This window comes from Mauremys mutica, chromosome 1 (genome assembly GCF_020497125.1).
Source record: "Mauremys mutica isolate MM-2020 ecotype Southern chromosome 1, ASM2049712v1, whole genome shotgun sequence".
NCBI lineage: Eukaryota > Metazoa > Chordata > Testudines > Geoemydidae > Mauremys > Mauremys mutica.
The window spans coordinates 371,346,405-371,369,605 of NC_059072.1; the positions used below are offsets into that span (position 1 = coordinate 371,346,405).

General features: G+C 44.9%; 1 protein-coding gene across 4 annotated transcripts in view; it reads left to right on the forward strand.

The window, feature by feature from the left end:
* The window catches only part of LCMT2 (leucine carboxyl methyltransferase 2), a 66,503-nt gene that overhangs the window by 20,009 nt on the left and 23,293 nt on the right, over positions 1-23,201 (forward strand). For all 4 annotated transcript variants that reach the window (XM_045025253.1, XM_045025268.1, XM_045025261.1 and 1 more), the window contains 2 exons: positions 16,039-16,284; positions 16,483-16,713. In XM_045025253.1, the coding sequence (XP_044881188.1) occupies positions 16,039-16,284; positions 16,483-16,713 (477 nt within the window). The remainder of the gene's footprint in view (positions 1-16,038; positions 16,285-16,482; positions 16,714-23,201) is intronic.

Consider the following 23,201-nt stretch of genomic DNA (forward strand, 5'->3'; position numbering starts at 1 on the left):
GGTGGTCAACAAATACGTGGACCAAAGGGATCAAGTGGATATAGTGTACTTAGATTTTCAGAAAGCCTTTGACAACGTCCCTCACCAAAGGCTCTGAAGCAAAGTAAGCTGCCACGGGATAAGAGGGAAGGTCCTCTCATTGATTGGTAACTGGTTAAAAGGATAGGTATAAATAGTCAGAGTGGAGAGAGGTAAATAGTGGTGTCCCCCAGGGGTCTGTACAGGGCCCAGTCCTATTCAATATATTCCTTAATGAACTCGAAAAAGGGGTAAACAGTGAGGTGCCAAAATTTGCAGATACACTTCTACCTCGATGTAACGCTGTCCTTGGGAGCCAAAAAGCTTACCGTGTTATAGGTGAAACTGCGTTATATCAAACTTGCTTTGATCCACCGGACTGCGCAGCCCTGCCCCCCGCAGCACTGCTTTACCGCATTATATCTGAATTCGTGTTATATCGGATCATGTTATAGCAAGATAGAGGCGCAGTACAAAATTACTAAAGATAGTTAAGACCCAGGCAGACTGAGAAGAGCTACAAAAGGCTCTCTCAAAACTGGGTGACTGGGCAATAAAATGGCAGATGAAATTTTATGTTGATAAATGCATAAGAACATAAGAGAGACCGTACCGGGTCAGACCAAAGGTCCATCTAGCCCAGTATCTGTCTACCGACAGTGGCCAATGCCAGGTGCCCCAGAGGGAGTGAACCTAACAGGCAATGATCAAGTGATCTCTCTCCTGCCATCCATCTCCACCCACTGACAAACAGAGGCTAGGGGCACCCTTTCTTACCCATCCTGGCTAATATCCATTAACAGACTTAACCTCCATGAATTTATCTAATTCTCTTGTAAGCCCTGTTATAGTCCTAGCCTTCACAACCTCCTCAGGTAAGGAGTTCCACAAGTTGACTGTGTGCTGTGTGAAGAAGAACTTCCTTTTCTTTGTTTTAAACCTGCTGACCATTAATTTCATTTGGTGGCCCCTAGTTCTTATATTATGGGAACAAGTAAATAACTTTTCCTTATTTACTTTCTCTACATCACTCGTGATTTTATATACCTCTATCATATCCCCTCTTAATCTCTTCTTTTCTAAACTGAAAAGTCCTAGCCTCTTTAATCTCTCCTCATATGGGACCCGTTCCAAACCCCTGATCATTTTAGTTGCCTTTCACTGAAGCTTTTCTAATGCCAATATATCTTTTTTGAGATGAGAAGACCACATGTGTACGCAGTATTCGTGATGTGGGCGTACCATGAATTTATACAAGGGCAATAATATATTCTCAGTCTTATTCTACATCCCCTTTTTAATGATTCCTAACATCCTGTTTGCATTTTTGACCGCCACTGCACACTGTGTGGACGTCTTCAGAGAACTAGCCACGATGACTCCAAGATCTTTTTCCTGATTAGTTGTAGCTAAATTAGCCCCCATCATATTGTATGTATAGTTGGAGTTATTTCTTCCAATGTGCATTACTTTACATTTATCCGCATTAAATTTCATTTGCCATTTTGTTGCCCAATCACTTAGTTTTGTGAGATCTTTTTGAAGTTCTTCACAGTCTGCTTTGGTCTTAACTATCTTGAGCAGTTTAGTATTGTCTGCAAATTTTGCCATCTCACTGTTTACCCCTTTCTCCAGATCATTTATGAATAAGTTGAATAGGATTGGTCCTAGGACTGACCCTTGGGGGACACCACTTGTTACCCCTCTCCATTCTGAGAATTTACCATTTATTCCTACCTTTTGTTCCCTATCTTTTAACCAGTTCTCAATCCATGAAAGGACCTTCTCTCTTATCCCATGACAACTTAATTTACATAAGAGCCTTTGGTGAGGGACCTTGTGAAAGGCTTTCTGGAAATCTAAGTACACTATGTCCACTAAATCCCCCTTGTCCACATGTTTGTCTGATACTTGTCCACATGTTTGTTGACCCCTTCAAAGAACTCTAATAGATTAGTAAGACATGATTTCCCTTTACAGAAACCATGTTGACTTTTGCCCAACAATTTATGGTCTTCTACGTGTCTCACAATTTTATTCTTTACTATTATTTCAACTAATTTGCCCGGTACTGACATTATATTTAGGGTTAGGGTTCACCTCTAGAGCCCTTTTTAAATATCGGCGTTACATTAGCTATCTTCTAGTCATTGGGTACAGAAGCCGATTTAAAGGACAAGTTACAAACCATAGTTAAGAGTTCTGCAACTTCACATTTGAGTTCTTTCAGAACTCTCGGGTGAATGCCATCTGGTCCCGGTGACTTGTTACTGTTAAATTTATCATTAATTCCAAAATCTCCCCTAGTGACACTTCAATCTGTGACAATTCCTCCAATTAGTCACCTACAAAAGCCAGCTCAGGTTTGGGAATCTCCCTAACATCCTTAGCCGTGAAGACTGAAGCAAAGAATCCATTTAGTTTCTCCGCAATTACTTCATGGTCTTTAAGTGCTCCTTTTGTATCTCGATCATCCAGGGGCCCCACTGGTTGTTTAGCAGGCTTCCTGCTTCTGATGTACATAAAAAACATTTTGTTGTTACCTTTTTGAGTTTTTGGCTAGCTGTTCTTCAAACTCCTCTTTGGCTTTTCTTATTACATTTTTACACTTAATTAGGCAGTATTTATGCTCCTTTCTATTTACCTCACTAGGATTTGACTTCCACTTCTTAAAATATGTCTTTTTATCTCTTACTGCTTCTTTTACATGGTTGTTAAGCCACGGTGGCTCTTTTTTAGTTCTTTTAATTTTTTTTTTAAATTTCAGGTATACATTTAAGTTGGGCCTCTATTATGGTGACACTGGCTGGGTCAGGTTCAAAGGACTATTGCTTATACCCGTGAGCTATCCATCTGGTATGAAACTTTAAAGGGTAAATATCTTGTTAATTCCTCTGTCTGTGCATGCTCGGTGTCATCCATTAGGCGCGTGAGCCTTATCTTGCCTGATGGAAGAAGTAAACTTTCAAATAAATTTTAATTTGATTCCCCCAAGGAGCTGGTGGGTATTATGCACTTTGTTGGGGAACCCTTGAGCATTTGAGATCTCTGGTGTGATGATCTGTGAACAAAAAGCATTGCCAGAACATGTAAACTTTAAGAAAGGCAGAGTTTTTTTTCCAGGGCCTGAATCTCGAAAACCCCTTGGTCAAATGGCCCCAAATTTGGATCACTGACTGTATCCTCCACTTTCATGAAGTATATCAAATTTCAAGGCAATCTGATTAACCATACAGATTCTAGAACAGTCAAGCTCATTGCCATAGGCAGGGCTGTCCCTAGGGGGATGCGGGGCCCAGGGCGGAAGTAACGAATCCATCACTTCCAGGACTGACCGTGCCAGCTAATCACATTGGCCTGCGGGGCCCGATGAGGTCGCCCCAATTCGCTGTACCCTAGGGATGGCTCTGGCCATAGGATCCCATTGAGACCAAGGACTTAGCAGCATTCAGAAAGAGACTGGACATTTATATGGATAACAAGAATATCTAGTTATATTAGTTGAGGCTAATATAATTTCTCTTCCAAAATTTAAGCCCTGTGCAATGTTTAAGCACATCTTGAACTAAAGGGTTCAGGAAAAGACCAAAGACAGAGAGCAGATTATTCTACATTACCTGTTGCAAGGTTTCTTGCATCTTCCTCTGCAGCTCTGGCTATTGTCAGTCAGGATACTGGACTAGATGGACCACAGTTCTGGCACAGTGTCATATGGGTCATTCACTGTTGGGGCATCTCCTTTTGGCTGCCCCTGGAGATTAGCGGCTCTTAGGTCAGATGCCCGCCTCGCACTGCATCCCCCCTTGCTCCCCAGGACTCATTGTGCTCCCTCTTCATGACTCAAGTGTCCAGCCAGGTCGCTTATAGTTGTTGTGGAAAAATTGACCACACCGTTGATTTTGGGTCAGACACACTGAGGCACCTTTATTAGGGTACACAATACAATTATGCATAAAGGGAAGGTCGGCGTATCCCCAAGCAAGGGGGGTTAGCCGCCTTGCATAAACCACACAGCTTTAAGCTTATAAAGGTAAAAACCGCAACACGTAATCATGCATTACAAATCTTATCAGCCTTATTTGGTATTTTTATCAGCAAGCCAATCAGAGCCCCTCTGGGGCCGTGACTCGGACCCCCTACCATCTAGGGGTTTTCCTGTTGTCTCTAGAGGCTCCTGTCTTTCGCCACGTCCCCCCTGTCTTGTGATACCTTCTCTTGCATATCTTGCGTACTAAATTACTTAATGCAATTATTTTCCAATATAGTTGTACAATAAGCACTTTTCTAACTGTATGCACACCTATTTGCGGTTTCCATTGTACAAGACTTTTCTGCAATTATTGATTTTTCCATAGCTAACAAGCTGTTATTTTTAGGTCAAGTTACCCAATTACCAGTAGGCGTGGGTTCCTCTTTTTCTCCTGTTGGCCTTTTGATTATGCCATACAGGCTTCGAATTGTGTCACACAAGCTCTTACAAATCTTACTAATGCCTTAAGGTCAAATTGGCCTGCAGTGGCCTTCTGTTACCTATGCTCAGCTAACTTAGCTTGGGGCAGACAAGACACAGTTTCAGGGTAAACGCAATCTGGGGTATGTGGGGTCCCTGAAAATCCCCATCATAGTCTTCCTACTCTGTAGATCCCACTGGATCAGCTGTCCGCATGCTGTCCCAGACAGTCTTCTAATCCAATGACAGGTTCTTTGCCTTTTCCCAGTGGCTGGGAGGGGAACCTGGACCCACCCATTACTCCGACTTCCAGCCCAGAGACCTTGTATCCAATAACTATAGTCTGTTGGCTCCCTGACCCTGGTATTTCCTTAGGACTCCTTCCTACTTCTCTTCGCTGCTGAGCCAGACACACCCGTCTGCTCCAACAAAGACGCAGGGTCTGAATTACTTGCCCCAAAGCTGCAGGTTTACCTGAAAGCAGCTCACAGAAGTGTGCTTGTCTTTAACACTCAGATGCCCAACCCCCAATGGGGTCTAAACCCAAATAAATCCGTTTTACCAGGGCCAGTTTGTTTACCTGCTGCGTCAGCAGGTTCAGCCGATCGCAGCTCTCACTGGCCACGGTCTCAGGCCAATGGAGGCTGCGGAAAGCGGCGTGGGTGAGGGATGTGCTGGCCATGGCTTTCCGCCACCCCTATTGGCCTGGGATGGCGAACCGCAGCCAGTGGGAGCCACTATCGGCTGAACCTTTTGTATTCTGTGTCTTGTATTTTGCAGTTTGTATGTTCGGAGGCTGGTAGGGGCAGTGTGCTGGGAAAGGAGCTGAGCCCTGATTAGGGGGCGGGGCTTCCCTGCTTAGGGGTCCTATAAAGGCAGCCAACCAGTCAGGCAGCAGCATAGATGGATGCAGCGGCACAGTAGCTAGCAAACAGAGCTGTAAACAGGGGAGTTTCAGTGGGAGTTTACAGGGGGAGGTTGCAGGGGAGACTTAGAGACCTAAGCAGAGGAACTGACAGGCTAGTGAAGGGAGTAGGTGACGGTCTGCCAGTGTTCTGGTGCCTGTTGGGGGTTTGTTTTGTTTTGTGTTTCTTGGACTAACAGGTTTTAGGTGGGAAGGCTATGACCGATACAGAGGCAGCAGTGAAAGACACAATGAAGATGACTGGATGTGGAAGCTGCTGCATGTACATGATCCTGGAGGGGGTACCTGAAAAGAGTTTTGTCTGCATGAAGTTCTGCCTGATAGAGCTGATGGAAGAAAAGATCCGAGGACTGGAGATGCAGGTAGAAACTCTGGTCGAGTTTAGAAGGGGGTTCGAGCAGGTGATGGACAAAGACATGAGGAGGCTGAAGGGATAAGCCCAGACTTGCAGATGGAAGCAGGACCAAAGAATTCTGAGGGGAGACTGCTCGGTGAGGAAAGTGGATGGTGGAAGCATGTGACTAAGAGAACCAGGAAGAAGAAAAGACAGGCCAGTGAAGGAGAAATAGAGCTCAGGAACAGGTTTGCAGAGTTGGAAAATGAAGAAGGGGCACAGCAGATGGTCGCTGAAGGTGAGAGGGCAAGGAAAAAGAGAAGAGCAGCTAGTCCTACAGGAAGAGGGGAAGAGTCAATGGAGACAACACCAAATATGAGCCCCAGGAGGATACGGGAAGGGTTGCGGAGGATTGCAAGGGTGAATAGGAATCGAGAGGACTTGCAGCCAGTGGGAGCAAGGGATAGACCAGAGAATCACACTGTCACCAGGAAAAGACAGGTCTACGTGATTGGGGACTCCTTACTGAGAAGAATAGACAGGCCTGTAACTAGAGCTGATCCGGAGAACAGAAAGGTGTGCTGTCTGCCGGGTGCTAAGATACGGGATGTGGACCTGAGGCTGAAAAGGATCCTAACGGGAGCGGGAAAGAATCCGTTGATTGTCTGTCATGTGGGAACGAATGATATGGCTAGATTCTCGCCGGAACGTATCAAGGGAGACTATGCCAGACTGGAGAAGACACTTGAGGAAATCGAGGCTCAGGTGATTTTCAGTGGGATTCTGCCTGTTCTTAGAGAAGGGCAACAAAGGTGTGACAAGATTATGGCGATCAACAGATGGCTCAGGCAGTGGTGCTATAAGGAGGGCTTTGGGATGTACGGCCACTGGGAAGCATTCATGGACAGAGGACTGTTCTCTCGGGATGGACTTCACCTGAGTAAGGAGGGAAATAGACTTCTAGGATGGAGGCTCGCCCAACTGATTAAGAGAGCTTTAAACTATGAATTTGGGGGAGATGGTTGGGAGATGTCCGGGTAATCTCCATGCCGGAATTTAACCTTGAGAGGGAAGAAAACAAAGTAAGAGAGGATACAGCCGTGGGATGAAGAATGGATATAAGGAGGAAGGCTAGTGTAGATACCAGTCTAATAGGTGATACTGGTGGTAGAATGTCTGTGCCTAACCAGGTAAAGAATGTCAGTGAAGCCAAACGGCAAAAATTAAGATGTCTGTACACTAATGCGAGGAGCCTAGGTAACAAAATGGAGGAACTAGAGCTACTGATGCAGGAAGTGAAACCGGATATTATAGGGATAACAGAAACATATTGGAATAGTAGTCATGACTGGAGTACAGGTATTGAAGGCTATGTGCTGTTTAGGAAAGACAGAAATAAAGGCAAAGGTGGTGGAGTAGCATTGTAGAGCCTCCCCTGAGATAGTGCTTGAGGTGTGCTACAGACCGCCGGGATCTGATTTGGATATGGATAGAGACCTCTTTAATGTTTTTAATGAAGTAAACACTAATGGGAATTCTGTGATCATGGGAGACTTTAACTTCCCAGATATAGACTGGAGGACAAATGCTAGTAACAATAATAGGGCTCAGATTTTTCTGGATGTGATAACTGATGGATTTCTTCACCAAGTAGTTGAAGAACCAACAAGAGGGGATGCCATTTTAGATTTGGTTTTGGTGAGTAGTGAGGACCTCATAGAAGAAATGGTTGTAGGGGACAACCTTGGTTCGAGTGATCATGAGCTAATTCAGTTCAAACTAGATGGAAGGATAAACAAAAATAGATTTAGGACTAGGGTTTTTGATTTCAAAAGGGCTAACTTTAAAGAATTAAGGAAATTAGTTAGGGAAGTGGATTAGACTGAAGAACGTGTGGATCTAAAGGCAGAAGAATCCTGGAATTACTTCAGGTCAAAGTTGCAGAAACTATCAGAAGCCTGCATCCCAAGAAAGGGGAAAAAAATCATTGGCAGGAGTTGTAGACCAAGCTGGATGAGCAAGCATCTCAGAGAGGTGATTAAGAAAAAGCAGAAAGCCTACAAGGAATGGAAGATGGGCGGGATTAGCAAGGAAAGCTACGTTATTGAGGTCAGAACATGTAGGGATGAAGTGAGAGAGGCTAAAAGTCATGTAGAGTTGTGTGACGTTATTGATATAAATTGGGACCATATAGAACATGGGTTGCAACCAAGGTCCTGTAGTGGCACCAAATCTTGGGTAAAGGGGGTCATATAAGGTGTCTAAGACCAGGTTATGGGTTGCTGGTTATGATTATGCTGTCTGTATGTCTGTGTATCATTTTGTAGTTGAAGTTATAAGTATTGGCTCTGTACTGTCTGTATTTTATATTGTGCTCTGCTTCTGGGTGACACCACAGAAAAGCTGGTGTTAGCCCTGCCTAGCCTGCTTGATGGCCCATTAAGGACCATCAGCTACACAATTGACCCATGGAGACGCCTTGTGACTCCAGACTCCATTTTGCTGTAATTTTCCACAGTAAGGACAAAGAGATTCTTACACCTGGAAAAGCCTATATAAGGCTGATGTATCATCTCCATCTTGTCTTCAATCCTGCTTCTTACCTCTGGAAGGACTTTGCTACAACCTGAAGCTCTGCACAAAGGACTGAATGACCCATCCCAGCGGGGGATGTGCTCCAGAGACTTGATTTGAACCTGCAGTTTACTCCATCACTGCTGCAAGCCTGAACTAAGAACTTTGCCAGTACTGTATGTAATTGATTCCATTTAACCAATTCTACCTCTCATCTCTATCTTTTTCCCTTTGTAAATAAACCTTTAGATTTTAGATTCTAAAGGATTGACAACAGCGTGATTTGTGGGTAAGATCTGATGTGTATATTGACCTGGGTCTGGGGCTTGGTCCTTTGGGATCGAGAGAACCGTTTTCTTTTATTGGGGTGTTGGTTTTCATAACCATTCATTCCCAGGACGAGTGGGACTGGTGGTGATACTGGGAGACTGGAGTGTCTAAGGGAATTGCTTGTGTGACTTGTGGTTAGCCAGTGAGGTGAGACCAAAGTCCTTCTTGTCTGGCTGGTTTGGTTTGCCTTAGAGGTGGAAAAACCCCAGCCTTGGGCTGTGACTGCCCTGTTTGAGCAATTGGTCCTGAATTGGCACTCTCAGTTGGGTCCCGCCAGAGCCGCACTGTCACAAGTTGGACCTTGCAAAGGGAATTAAAACCAATAGTAAAAGGTTCTATAGCCATATAAATAAAGAAGAAGTGGGACCACTAAACCCTGAGGATGGAATGGAGGTTAAGGATAATCTAGGCATGGCCCAATATCTAAATAAATACTTTGCCTCAGTCTTTAATAAGGCTAATGAGGAGCTTAGGGATAATGGTAGGATGACAAATGGGAATGAGGATATGGAGGTAGATATTACCACATCCGAGGTAGAAGCCAAACTCCAACAGCTTAATGGGACAAAATCGGAGGGCCCAGATAATCTTCATCCAAGAATATTAAAGGAACTGGCACATGAAATTGCAAGCCCATTAGCAAGAATTTTTAATGAATCAGTAAACTCAGGGGTTGTACCGTACGACTGGAGAATTGCTAACATAGTTCCTATTTTTAAGAAAGGGAAAAAACGTGATCCGAGTAACTATAGGCCTGTTAGTTTGACATCTGTAGCATGTAAGGTCTTGGAAAAAAATTTTGAAGGAGAAAGTAGTTAAGGACATTGAGGTCAATGGTAATTGGGACAAAATACAGCATGGTTTTACAAAAAACACAGTGGATCTAATTTACCTCGATTTCAGTAAGGCATTTGACACGGTTCCACATGGGGAATTATTAGTTAAATTGGAAAAGATGAGGATCAGTATGAAAATTGAAAGGTGGATAAGGAACTGGTTAAAGGGGAGACTACAGCGGGTTGTACTGAAAGGTGAACTGTCAGGCTGGAAGGAGGTTACTAGTGGAGTTCCTCAGAGATCAGTTTTGGGACCAATCTTATTTAACCTTTTTATTACTGACCTTGGCACAAAAAGCAGGAATGTGCTAATAAAATTTGCGGATGACACAAAGCTGGGAGGTATTGCTAACACAGAGAAGGACCGCGATATCATACAGGAAGATCTGGATGACCTTGTAAACTGGAGTAATAGTAATAGGATGAAATTTAATAGTGAAAAGTGCAAGGTCATGCATTTAGAGATTAATAACAAGAATTTTAGTTATAAATTGGGGACACATCAGTTGGAAGTAACAGAGGAGGAGAAGGACCTCGGAGTATTGGTTGATCACAGGATGACTATGAGCCGCCAATGTGATATGGCCGTTAAAAATGCTAATACAGTTTTAGGATGCATCAGGCGAGGTATTTCCAGCAAAGATAAGGAGGTGTTAGTACCGTTGTACAAGGCACTGGTGAGACCTCATCTGGAATACTGTGTGCAGTTTTGGTCTCCAATGTTTAAGAAGGATGAATTCAAACTGGAACAGGTTCAGAGACGGGCTACTAGGATGATCCGAGGAATGGAAAACCTGTCTTATGAAAGGAGACTCAAAGAGCTTGACTTGTTTAGCCTAACCAAAAGAAGGTTGAGGGGGGATATGCTTGCTCTTTATAAATATATCAGAGGGATTAATATCTGGGAGGGAGAGGAATTATTTAAGCTTAATACCAATGTGGACACAAGAACAAATGGATATAAACTGGACACTAGGAAGTTTAGACTTGAAATTAGACAAAGGTTTCTAACCATTAGAGGAGTGAAGTTCTGGAACAGCCTTCCAAGGGGAGTAGTGGGGGAAAAAGACATATCTGGCTTTAAGAGTAAGCTTGATAAGTTTATGGAAGGGATGGTATGATGGGATAGCCTAATTTTGGCAATTAATATAACAATTGATCTTTGATTATCAGGAGGTAAGTATGCCCAGTGGTCTGTGATGGGATGTTAGATGGGGTGGGATCTGAGTTACTATAGAGAATTCTTTCCTGGGTGCTGGCTGGTGAGTCTTGCCCACATGCTCAGGGTTTAACTGATCGCCATATTTGGGGTCGGTGTAGCCTGATTTGGGGAGGGTTAGTAGGGACAGTGGAATTTATCCACCTAATTTAGTTTTATTTAATAATTAATTTTCTAATTAATTAGTAATGTTAATAATAAGTGATAAGTATTAATAATATGGGTATGGCTCGCCAATATGTGTGATCAGAAGATAAAAGTTCGTCTTGAATCAGGCTTCACAGAATTTAATACAAGGAGATTGGGGTATAACAGGAATTTACACTGAGACAGAATTAGTCAAACAAGACCTTTTATTTAAAATCAATGAAACAAGAAGTAAATGTAAAATGTTAAAAGCAGTTTGATTACAAAGTTACAAAATATCACAGTTCTTTAAGAGATATGATATGATATTACACAGTTCTAAATGCACTTTGCAGCAATAGCACTCAGAAGATTTCACACCTTTGCTAGAGGAAGTATAGTTATAAAGAAACTGGTTATGAATTAAACCCTTCTTAGCATAGATGCTTTAGAGGTGAAGTAGAAATTAAGAATTATTTCATACTTACAGCTGTGAAAGGACAGAACACTACGACTTATCAGTAGTTGACAGCTTTCGTAGGTGTAGGCAGGGTGAGGCGATGGAGAATAGAAGGATGGGTGTATCGCCTGCCCTAATGGAGGATTGCCACCCTTTTTATAGGGAGAAATCCTTCCTTCTATGCCCAAATTTGTCTTTCCCCCATGGAAAGGTGAGGGTACCTGTTTTAATTGGCTGACCTTTTGTGTGCGTACTAATGACAGCTTGCGGGTGTATGTGTTACATTTGTGGTCAAAAATACCCTCCTTTGTACCCTAACTAGGTGAAAGGTTAGTAAACATTCAAAAAGTCCCTAGACATTTGCGTAGGTTTGTCTCCTATTATTACTTTTCTGAGTAAGGGTCTTAAAGGTTGCTTTCAGCGTCACAGAGGAAATAGGCCAGGATGTCTGGTCTAGAAATTTCTAGGTATCTTCATTACAGCTTATTGCAAATTCTATTAATCTATGCAGCCTACACACTTTTATCAAAAAGACATTTTATACAGACCAACAGATTAATCCTCAGGGCTACATCGGGAAGGAATTTTCCTCCAGGGCAGATTGGCAGAGGCCCTGGAGGTTTTTCGCCTTCCTCTGCAGCATGGGGCACGGGTCACTTGCTGGAGGATTCTCTGCAGCTTGACGTCTTCAAACCACAATTTGAGGACTTCAATAACTCAGACATAGGTTAGAGGTTTGTTATAGAAGTTGATGGGTAAGATTCTGTGGCCTGCATTGTGCAGGAGGTCAGACTAAATGATCGTAATGATCCCTTCTGACCTTAAAGTCTATGAGTCTATGAACCCGCTTACACGGCAGATAAACTGGCCCAGCCTGGCGAGCCGCGTGCCAGATGTTGCAGACCCCCTGTTATACAGGATAAACTCATAAATTGTTCACCCTCTATAACACTGATAGACAGATATGCACAGTTGTTTGCTCCCCTGGGTATTAATATACACTCTGAGTTAATTAATAAGTAAAAAGTGATTTTATTAAATACAGAAAGTAGGATTTAAGTGGCTCCAAGTAGTAACAGACAGAAGAAAGTAAGTCACCAAGCAAAATAATATAAAATGCGCAAATCCATGTCTAATTAAAGTGAATATAGATAATCTCACCCTCAGAGCTGCTTCAGTAAGTTTTTTCCTCAGACTGGACCCCTTCCAGGCTTGGGCACAATTCTTTCCCCTGGTACAGCTCTTGTTCCAGCTCAGGTGGTAGCTAGGGGATTCTCCATGATGGCGCCTCTCTTTTTTTTGTTCTGTTCCACCCATGTCCCTGTCTGGGTTCCCACTCCCTCCTTCTCAATGGAAAGACACCAGGTTAAAGATGGATTCCAGTTCAGGTGACATGATCACATGTCACTGCAAGACTTCATTGCCCACTTGCCAGCACTCACATCTACAGGAAGACTTACAGGTAAAACAGCCGTCTGCAGTCAATTGCCCTGGTTCATGGGAGTCATGAAGATTCCAAACCACCATTAATGGCCCACACTTTGCATAATTACAATAGGCCCTCAGAGTTATATTTCTAGCTTCAGATACAAGAGTGGTACATTTATACAAATAGGATGATCACACTCAGTAGATTATAAGCTTTGTAATGATACCTTACAAGAGACTTTCTGCATGAAGCATATTCCAGTTACATTATATTCACTCGTTAGCATATTTTTATAAAACCATATAGACTGCAGCATCACAATGGGGTGTCCTCCTGACACATACAGTATGGCATTGCTGTGTGTACAGCATCAGTTCTGTTCCCAAACTTTTGCTAATTCATAAATTAAGAGGGCAGAAGGGGGCATTAGATCATCTGATCTGACCTCCTGTATAACACAGGCCAGAAAATTTCAACCAGTTACTCCTGTATCAAGCACAAAAATCTTTTGTTTGGCTAAAGCAACATCCAGAAAGGGACTAATCTGAGTTTGAAGATCACAAGGGATGCAGAAAGAACAGGAGTACTTGTGGCACCTTAGAGACTAACAGATTTATTTGAGCATAAGTTTTTGTGGGCTACAGCCCACTTCATCGGATGCTAAGACTGGAACATACAGCAAGGAGATATTTATATATACAGAGAACATGAAAAGGTGGAAGTAGCCATACCAACTGTAAGCGGCCAATGAATTGAGATGAGCTATCATCAGCAGGAGAAAAAAAAACTTTTGAAGTGATAATCGAGATGACCCATAGAAGGTGTGAGGATACTTAACATGGGGAAATAGATTCAATTAGTGTAATGGCCCAACCATTCCCAGTCTCTGTTCAAACCTAAGTTAATTGTATCTAATTTGCATATTAATTCAAGTTTAGCAGTCTCTCTTTGGAGTCTGTTTTTGAAGTTTTTTTGTTGTAAAATTGCCACCTTCAAGTCTGTCACCTGAGGTTAGAGAGGTTGAAGTGTTCTCCCACTGGTTTTTGAATGTTATGATTCTTGATGTCAGATTTGTGTCCATTTATTCTTTTGCGTAGAGACTGTCCAGTTTGGCCAATGCATTGGCAGAGGGGCATTGCTGGCACATGATGGCATATATCTCATTGGTAGATGTGCAGCTGAACGAGCCCCTGATGGTGTGACTGATGTGATTAGGTCCTACGATGGTGTCACTTAAATAAATATGTGGACAGAATTGGCATCAGGCTTTGTTGCAAGGATAGGTTCCTGGGTTAGTGTTTATGTTGTATGGTGTGCGGTTGCTGGTGAGTGTTTGCTTCAGGTTAGGGGGCTGTCTGTAAGCGAGGACTGGTCTGTTTCCCAAGATCTGTGAGAGTGAGGGTAGGGTTAGGGTTAGGGTTACAATCGCATTTGCTCCAATCCTTCAGACAGAGACAAACAGCTACAGGATCTCTATCAAGCATTCTTAAAACTACAGTACCCACCTGCTGAAGTGAAAAAACAGATTGGCAGAGCCAGAAGGGTACCCAGAAGTCACCTACTACAGGACAGGCCCAACAAAGAAAATAACAGAACGCCATTAGCCATCACCTTCAGCCCCCAACTAAAACCTCTCCAGCGCATTATCAAAGATCTACAGCCTATCTTGAAAGATGATCCCTCACTCTCACAGATCTTGGGATAATGTGGATGCAATTTGACGGTATTGGCCTCCGGGAGCTATCCCAGAGTGCTCCACTGTGACCGCTCTGGACAGCGCTCTCAACTCAGATCCACTGGCCAAGTAGACAGGAAAAGGCCCGCAAACTTTTGAATTTCATTTCCTGTTTGGTCAGCGTGTTCGCAGAGCTCATTCAGAGCTCATCAGCATGATGTGCACATTCCCCGGCCCGTACTTTGTGAGAAGTCTATGACCATGACCCTATTGTCACCACGCTGCCGGTGCCTCCTCGCCTGGTTTTGCGCGAAACAGTTGTCTGCCGTTGCTCTGACGGAGGGAGGGGCGACTGGCGACATGGCTTACAGGGAATTAAAATCAACAAAAGGGGTGGCTTTGCATCAAGGAGAAACACAAACAACTGTCACACAGAATGGCCCCCTCAAGGATTGAACTCAAAACTCTGGGTTTAGCAGGCTGTTCATTTCACAAAACAAATCAGATAGGTCAATTTCTTGTTTTGATCCATCTTTTACATCTTAGGCTGGCAGCAGACGGTGCAGTATGACTGCAAGCCATCGTCATCTCCTGGGTGCTTGGCAGAAGATGGGAATGACCTGGCTGAGTTACTCCCATATCTGTCCAGGCGCCCCTGACCGATCTCACCGAGGTCGGCTAAAAGAGCACCCAGGAATATGACAACGATGGCTACCAATTGTAATGCACCGTCTGCTGCCAAAAGACAATGAGCTGCTGCTGTGTAGCAATGCAGTCCCACGTCTGTCAGCACCCAGGAGACGTACGGTGATGGCGAGCTGAGTGGGCTCCATGCTTGCTGTGGTATGGTGTCTGCTCAGGTAACCCAGGAAAAAAGGCGTGAAACGATTGTCTGCTGTTGCTTTCACGGAGGGAGGGAGGGAGGGAGGGATGGGGGGCCTGATGACATGTACCCAGAACCACCCACAACACTGTTTTTGCCCCATCAGGCATTGGGATCTCAACCCAGAATCCCAAAGGGTAGCGGAGACTGCGGGAACTGTGGGATGGCTACTCTCAGCTACCCACAGTGCAACGCTCCGGAAGTCGACGCTAGCCTTGGGACTGTGGATGCAGTCTGACAACTTAATGCACTTAGAGCATTTTGTGTGGGGACACACACAATCAACTGTATAAAAATGGTTTCTAAAAGAACGACTTCTATATATTCGACCTAATTTCGTAGTGTAGACATACCCTAAAGTGCCACAGGTACTCCTGTTCATTTTGCAGATACAGACTAACACGGCTGCTACTCTGAAAAGAGATGCAGAATCCACCGCCCCCTTGGCAGTTTGTTTCGATGGCTGATGACCCTCACCATTAAAAATATTGCGTCTTATTTCTATTTGAATTTGCCTCGTATCAGCTTCCAGTAATTGGTTCGCGTTCTGTCTTTCTCTGCTAGAATGAGGAGCCCTTTAGTACCTGCTATTTTCCCCTCGTGAAGGTACTTACACGCTGTAATCAAGCCCACCTCTCATTCTCTTTGATAAGTGAAAGAATTTGAGCTCTCTCACTTTTTTCTGGTTAGAGGGTAATCTCTGTTCTTGTATGTGTCATGTCTGGGGCACTACTGCAAACAAACCCCTGTGCCTCAGTCTGATTCTCTTTGGATTGCAGCTTTCTCAGCTGGTGACCCTCCCAGAGTTGCTGGTAGCATCTCTGCATCTGTGTGCACAATTGCTGGCCTGAGGCGGTATGGCCACCACTCTGTACTTATCAGACCACATGTGGTCCTCACTACTGGAGGCTTCGGAGAGCAGGATGGACGACACTGCCGCCTAAGAGATTTCCATGTCCTAATCAGACACGAAGACAACTGGCGTGTTAGAAGTGTGAGAATGGAAAAGTCTGGTAACACTTGGGGTACGTTCTCCCCCTAGGGTGGAGCACACACGGAGATCTCTAATATTAATGGGGTAACCCTGGAGAGGAAGGGGGAGATTCATACTGTACTATCAGTGCTCAGCACTGAAGGGTAGAGGGGATTGAAGCCTTTGGTCTGGTAACCCTCTCTCTTCCTGTAGAGGTACCAATCTGAATCCTGGTGTTCTCTCTCTTCAGGTGGACGGTTGTTCCATACTGTGACGTGTGTTTCTGGGAGCCAGGCCCTGGTAGTGGGAGGGCGAATGTCCCCAACGAATGCAGATTTGGGGATCCTTTGGCTAAGGTTTCCTGAATCCATGACAGCCTCAGATCCAGATTGTGTTGTGGTGGAACTTGTGAGCCCACAGCCTGCTGAGGACCTAGCCTCATCGCGCTGGAGACATACTACAACTGAAGTGATGTGCCAAGGTAAAAGGGCCCAAAAGAGAATTTCCTCAGTCATTGGGAGAAGAATGTTTAGTTATGACAGGGAGGTGGGCTGTACAAGTACCTGAGGATATAGAAATCCCCAGACACAGGGGACAGCCTTATCCTATTCATAGATTTTGAGGCCAGAAGGAATAATTATAGTAATTTTATCTGATGTGTATAATGCAGGCAATATAATTTCATCTAGTGAATGTCACCAAGATGCAGATTCCTCCATCTCCCAAAATAACTATCAGTTGAACTAGAGCATATGTCATAAACATACAGCTAAGGGTAGCATAAAACCCTCTTTACCCTGTTAAGGGTTAATTCCTCTTTTACCTGTATAGGGTTAAGAAGCTCAGATAATCCAGGTGGCACCTGACCAATAAGGGGAGAAGATACTTTCAAAACTGTGGGGGAAGGTTTTGGTCTGTGTCTCTCGGAGCCAGCCAAGCAGGGCCGGCTCCAGACCCCAGCGCGCCAAGCAGGCGCGTGGGGCGGCATTTCGTGGCAGGGCGGCATTTGGCTCCGGCGGACCTTCCGCAGTCATGCCTGCGGAGAGTCCCCTCTTCCCGTGGCTCCGCTTGAGCTCCTGCAGGCATGACTGCGGCGGGTGCGCTGGTCCCGCGGCTTGGACGGAGCTCCCGCAGGCATGCCTGTGGATGCTCCACCGGAGCCGCGGGACCACGGGACCGTCCGCAGACACTTCTGCCCCGGCCGCGGGACCGGGGAAGGGCGGCACGAGTGGCGCAGCGCGCCGCCCTGCTTGGGGCGGCATAATTTCTAGAGCCGCCCCTGCAGCCAAGAAACCAGGACAGGAAAATTATATCTCCTTAAGCATATCTAAACTAAGCATCTAGTCTGGCAGAAATAGTAAGTAATAGCAGAAAAGAAATGCATTAGATTACCTTTTGTTTTAGGTTGTGAATTTTCCCTGTGCTGAGAGGGAGGTTTATCTCTGTTTTTGTAACTTTAAGGTTTTGCCTAGAGGGGAAATCCTCTGTGTTCTTGAGTCTTTTGTTATTCTGTAAAGTACTTACCATCCTGATTTTACAGAGATAATTCTTTTACCTTTTCTTTAATTAAAAATCTTCTTTTAAGAGCCTAATTGATTTTTCATTGTTCTTAAGATCCAAGGATTTGGGTGTGTGTTCACCTGTACCAATTGGTGAGGATATTATTCTCAAGCCTTCCCAGTGTCGTGGAAAAATTCGCCACGCCGTTGATTTTTTGGTCAGACAGCCTTGAGGCTCCTTTATTAGAATACAAGTGTGCACACAGGGAGGGTCACAGTATGGCCCCACACAAGGGGATAACTGGCCCTCTCTAACAGATTTCACCAAGGTTATAAAGGCTAAAACCGCAAATTAACACTTATTTAAATTCCCTTATTTGGGATTATCAATGGCTGTCATAAACAGATAGTAAGGGTTAAGATCTCTTTTACCTGTAAAGGGTTAACAAGCTCAGTAACCTGACGAACACCTGACCAGAGGACCAATCAAGGGACAAGATAATTTCAAATCTCTGTGGAGGGAAGGCTTTGTCTGTGTCCTTTGTTTGGGTTGCCGTTCTCCTTTTGGATCTAAGAGAGCCCAGACATATCTTCAAGTTCTCCAAGTTTTCCTGAAGTATTTTCTTCTATTCAGTATAGTGAGTATTAGAAAGGCGGTTTAGTCTTAAAATTACTTTCTACATTTGCAATTGTGTGTTTGCTGAAGAAATATCTTTATTTCTGTTTGCTGTTACTTTGATTATTCTGAGGGGAAGGGGAGGGGGGAAAAGTGAATCCTTCTTTGTTTGATTCATTGAGTTTGAATCAAGGTATCTCTCCTAAGGACTAGGAGAGGGGAGGGGGGAAGGAGGGGAGGGGAATAAATTATTTCCCTTTGTGTTGAGATTCAAGGAATTTGGATCTGTGTTCCCCAGGAAAGTTTGGGGGAACAGGGAGTGTGCCAGACACTAACAAACTTGGCTGGTGGCAGCGTTTACCAGATCTAAACTAGGATTTAGTTTAGAGGAGTCCATGCAGGTCCCCATCTTGTGAACGCTAAAGTTCAAAGTGGGGAATTGAATCAAGGTATCTCTCCCAAGGACAAGGGGAGGGGGAAGAAGGTGGGGGGAATGGATTATTTCCCTTTGTGTTAAGACCCAAGGAAGTTGGGATCTGTGTTCCCCAGGGAAAGTTTGGGGGAACCGGGAGTGTACTAGACACTGGAATTTCTAGTTGGTGGCAGCGTACCAGATCTAAACTAGAATTTTAGTTTAGAGGAGCCTATGCAGGTCCCCATCTTGTGAACGCTAAAGTTCAAAGTGGGGAATAAACCTATGACAATGGCAAATTAAGCAAGCTAGCTCAGTACTTTTCCATATTTGGTTTTTCCTGTTATTGTTCTTTGGCAGTTTTCGTTGGTAGTCTGCCTGCCTTTGGACCCCTGCTTGCGGTTACTTCTGCAACAGCTCTTGCTAGACTCTGCATATTACAGCTGGGCATCTCAGGGCCGCTTGGTTCCTCTTTTCTGCTTTGCTTCCTGATGCCCTTTATACAGACAAACTCATTTTGCAGAAGTATTAAACCCATTGCTCATATATGCTAGTAGGGCAAGGGGTTAAGGCCTACAAATTACGCCAAGCAGCAACGGGGGGGTTAAGGTACGCTCAAAATTCTGGGCCTATAAGCGGGGTGGGGGAATATTTTCCCTATCACCAGGAAAGGGGGTGTAGGGGATTGGGGGGATATTTGGGGAAGGTAGGGCTCCAAGTGACCCTCCCTAAATGTTTGTTTAAATCACTTGGTGATGGCAGCGATACTAAAGCTAGAAAGGAATTTGTGCCTTGGGGAAGTTTTTAACCTAAGCTGGTAAAAATAAGCTTAGAGGGTCTTTCGTGCGGGTCCCCACATCTATACCCCAGAGTTCAGAGGGGGGAAGGAACCCTGACATGGTGGCAGCACGGTGGGATCATCATGATCGGGGGGAGGGATAGCTCAGTGGTTTGAGCATTGGCCTGCTAAACCCAGGGTTGTGAGTTCAATCCTTGAGAGGGCCACTTAGGGATCTGGGGCAAAAATCAGTACTTGGTCCTGCTAGTGAAGGCAGGGGGCTGGACTTGATGACCTTTCAAGGTCCCTTCCAGTTCTAGGAGATAGGCAAATCTCCTATTATTATAACCAAAAGCCCAGTAGGATTTTAAAAGGACAGGGTTTTTTTTTGGCTGCTTGAAAGCCAAAAAGGTTTTTGTTTAGCTGAAAGCAGCTAGAGATTTTTTTTCTCTCTCTTTGCCTGGAAGCAGAGGTGTTAGGTTCTTTTAACAAAGGGATTTTTTTTTTTAAGCTGTGAGCAGCTGGAGATTTTTTTTTCTCTGCCTGAGGGCAAGGTAGTTAACTTCCTGCAAGGGAATTCACAAGCAAGTTTTTTTTTTCTTTCTAGCTCGGGTAAGCTAGGCAAGCAGGAGTTAGGATGGTGAAACGCAATGTCCAACAAAAACTAGAATTAGATAAATTCAAAGCTGAGGAAAGAATAAAAAAACATAATAGACAGATGGCCAGGGAAGAAGCTGCCCATGAGAGAGCTGTGGAGGCAGAGGAACTTGCCCACAAGAGGGCTTTGGAGGCCCAGAGGGCAGCCCAGAAGCATAAACTGAAGTTAGAAAGGGCCAGGGCTAAGCAGAATATACCGGACAACCCTAGCAATCCTTCACCAGGTACCGCTTCCCATCCCAGAAAGTTCCCCACCTACAAAGGAGGCGATGATACAGAGGCCTTCTTAAAAAATTTCAAAAGGGCCTGCCTTGGGTACAGCCTCTCTACAGACCAGTATATGGTGGAGCTGAGACCGCAGCTCAGTGGACCCTTAGCAGAGGTGACAACTAAAATGCCTAAAAAACATCCAAACAGCTACAAACTTTTTAAAAACAAGGCCAGGATTAGAATGGGGCTAACACCTGAACAGTGAAAACATGGCATTTTCCTGACATGCCTACCACATTGTAAAAAATTGGGATGCCTAAATATCAGGAGCAAGTGTTAAATCTCTGGAAGATCTGCCTTTCCTAATGCAAATGAAGCAGTTCTTAGAGGGTGTTCCTGAGGAAATAGAAAGGTATATCCTAAATGGGAAGCCCAAAACTGTAATCAGGGCGGGGAAAATTGAAACCAGATGGGTGGAGGTGGCAGAAAAGAAAAAAACTAGTAGCAGTTGAAGCAAATATCAGAAGGGGCAACCTAAAACAAAACCCTACCACTGGGGGCAGCCCAAGGCCCCACCTACATCCCAAGGAAAACCCCAAACTCCTTATCGTCCCACCACACCAGTCTCCAGCAACCCACCTCGCCCCAGTGACCAGTCAGCTGGACAATGTTTTAAATGTACTAAGCTGGGGCATATAAAGGCCAACTGCCCCAAGAACCCCAACAAATTGCAGTTCATTACACCAAAATCACACCAAAGGTCCCCCGTCCCAAATGCCTCCCAAATACCCTCAGAGTGAAGGGAAACCGTGAGTATGGGCGGGAAGAAGGTTATCGCATGGAGGGATACTAGAGCACAAGTGTCAACTCTCCACCAATCCTTAGTAAACCCCAAATTCATCAACTCAGAGGCCCCGGTAACGATTCAACCCTTCATGTCAAACTCTTTAAACTTGCCTAGAGCCAAGTTGCCTGTCCAGTACTAGGGCTGGTCAGGAATGTGGATTTTTGCAGTCTATGATAATTATCCCATTCCCATGCTGCTTGGGGAAGACTTGAACAACCATGTGAAGCTAGCCGAAAGGGTGGGAATGGTCACCTGCAGCCAGGCTAAGCAAGCCTTCACACCTAGCTCTGTTCCTGAGCCTTCTGCAAGGGCCCAGCCTGTGTTGTCAGAGACCCATACTACGATGGTGGAACCGAACCCCATGCCCATGTTTGCGGCAGCAGTAGTGGATCCAGTCCCAGAGACCCAGACAGAGCCAGTCCCAAAACCAGAACTGGCAGAGCAACCAGCACCAAAACCATTGCTGGCACTGAATCCAGCGCTTGCAACCCCATCTACAACTTCAATGCCAGAGGACACTAGCAAGCCTGCACTGGCAGCAGCAAATAACCCTGCGCAAGAGGCTCAGCAGGAGCCTAAAATACAACATAGTGTGCCAGCAAAGAGCGGTTCACAGTCAACAAAAACAGCCCCATCGTCCTACATCACTTCAAGAGGGACCAAGCCCAAGTCCACAATTCAATGAGAAACTGATGTCTCCAGCATCAAGGAAACAGTTCCAGGCCAAGCAGGAAGCAGATAACAGCCTCCAGGGAGCTTAGGCGGCAGCACGAAGCAACCCACTGCCTCTCAGCTCTTCTAACTCATCCCGGTTTGTTGTAAAAAAAAAAAAAAGAACTTTTATATAAGAAAACTCTTTCTGATGGACACCAGGAAGACTGGCATTCTCAAGGACAGTTGGTAGTTCCAACTAAGTACCGGGTAAAGCTCTTAAGCTTAGCCCACAATCATCCTAGTGACTGTGCTGGGGTGAGTAGGACCAAAGACCATTTGGGGAAGTCATTCCACTGGGAGGGAATGGGCAAGGATGTTTCTACTTGTCCGGTCTTGTGAGGTGTGCCAAAAAGTGAAAAAAACCCAAGACCAGGTCAAAGCCCCTCTCCAGCCACTCCCCATAATTGAGGTTCCATTTCAGCAAATAGCTGTAAATATTCTGTGTCCTTTTCCAAAAAAAGACACCCAGAGGAAAGCAATAAATACTGACTTTCATGATTTTTGCCACCCGATGGCCGGAAGCAGTAGCTTGAAGCAACACCAGGGCTAGGTAATAAAAAAGGTAATAATTGGAGATATACCAATCTCCTAGAACTGGAAGGGACCTTGAAAGGTCATCGAGTCCAGCCCCCTGCCTTCACTAGCAGGACCAATTTTTTGCCCCAGATCCCTAAGTGGCCTCCTCAAGGATTGAACTCACAACCCTGGGTTTAGCAGGCCAATGCTCAAACCACTGAGCTATCCCTCCCCCCCAAAGTGTGTGCCAGGCATTAACAAACATTTTTGCCAGGGTAGGTTGGCCCTCCAATATCCTTACAGATTCAGAAACTAATTTCCTGGCAGGGACCATGAAAAGCCTGTGGGAAGCTCATGGGGTGAACCACTTGGTTGCCATCCCCTATCACCTGGCCTGGTGAAGAGGTTTAATGAAACTTTGGGGGCCATAATACGTAAATTTGTAAATGAGCTCTCCAATAATTGGGACTAGTGTTGCAGCAGTTGCTTTTTGCCTACAGGGCTGTACCACATCCCAGTTTAGGGTTTTCACCATTTAAACTTGTGTATGGCCGCAAGGTTAAGGGGCCATTACAGTTGGTGAAGCAGCAATGGGAGGGGTTTACGCAGGGGCGGCTCTAGGAATTGCACCGCCCCAAGCAGGGCGGCACTCCGCAGGGGGTGCTCTGGCGGTCGCCGGTCCTGCGGCTCCGGTGGACCTCCTGCAGACGTGCCTGCGGA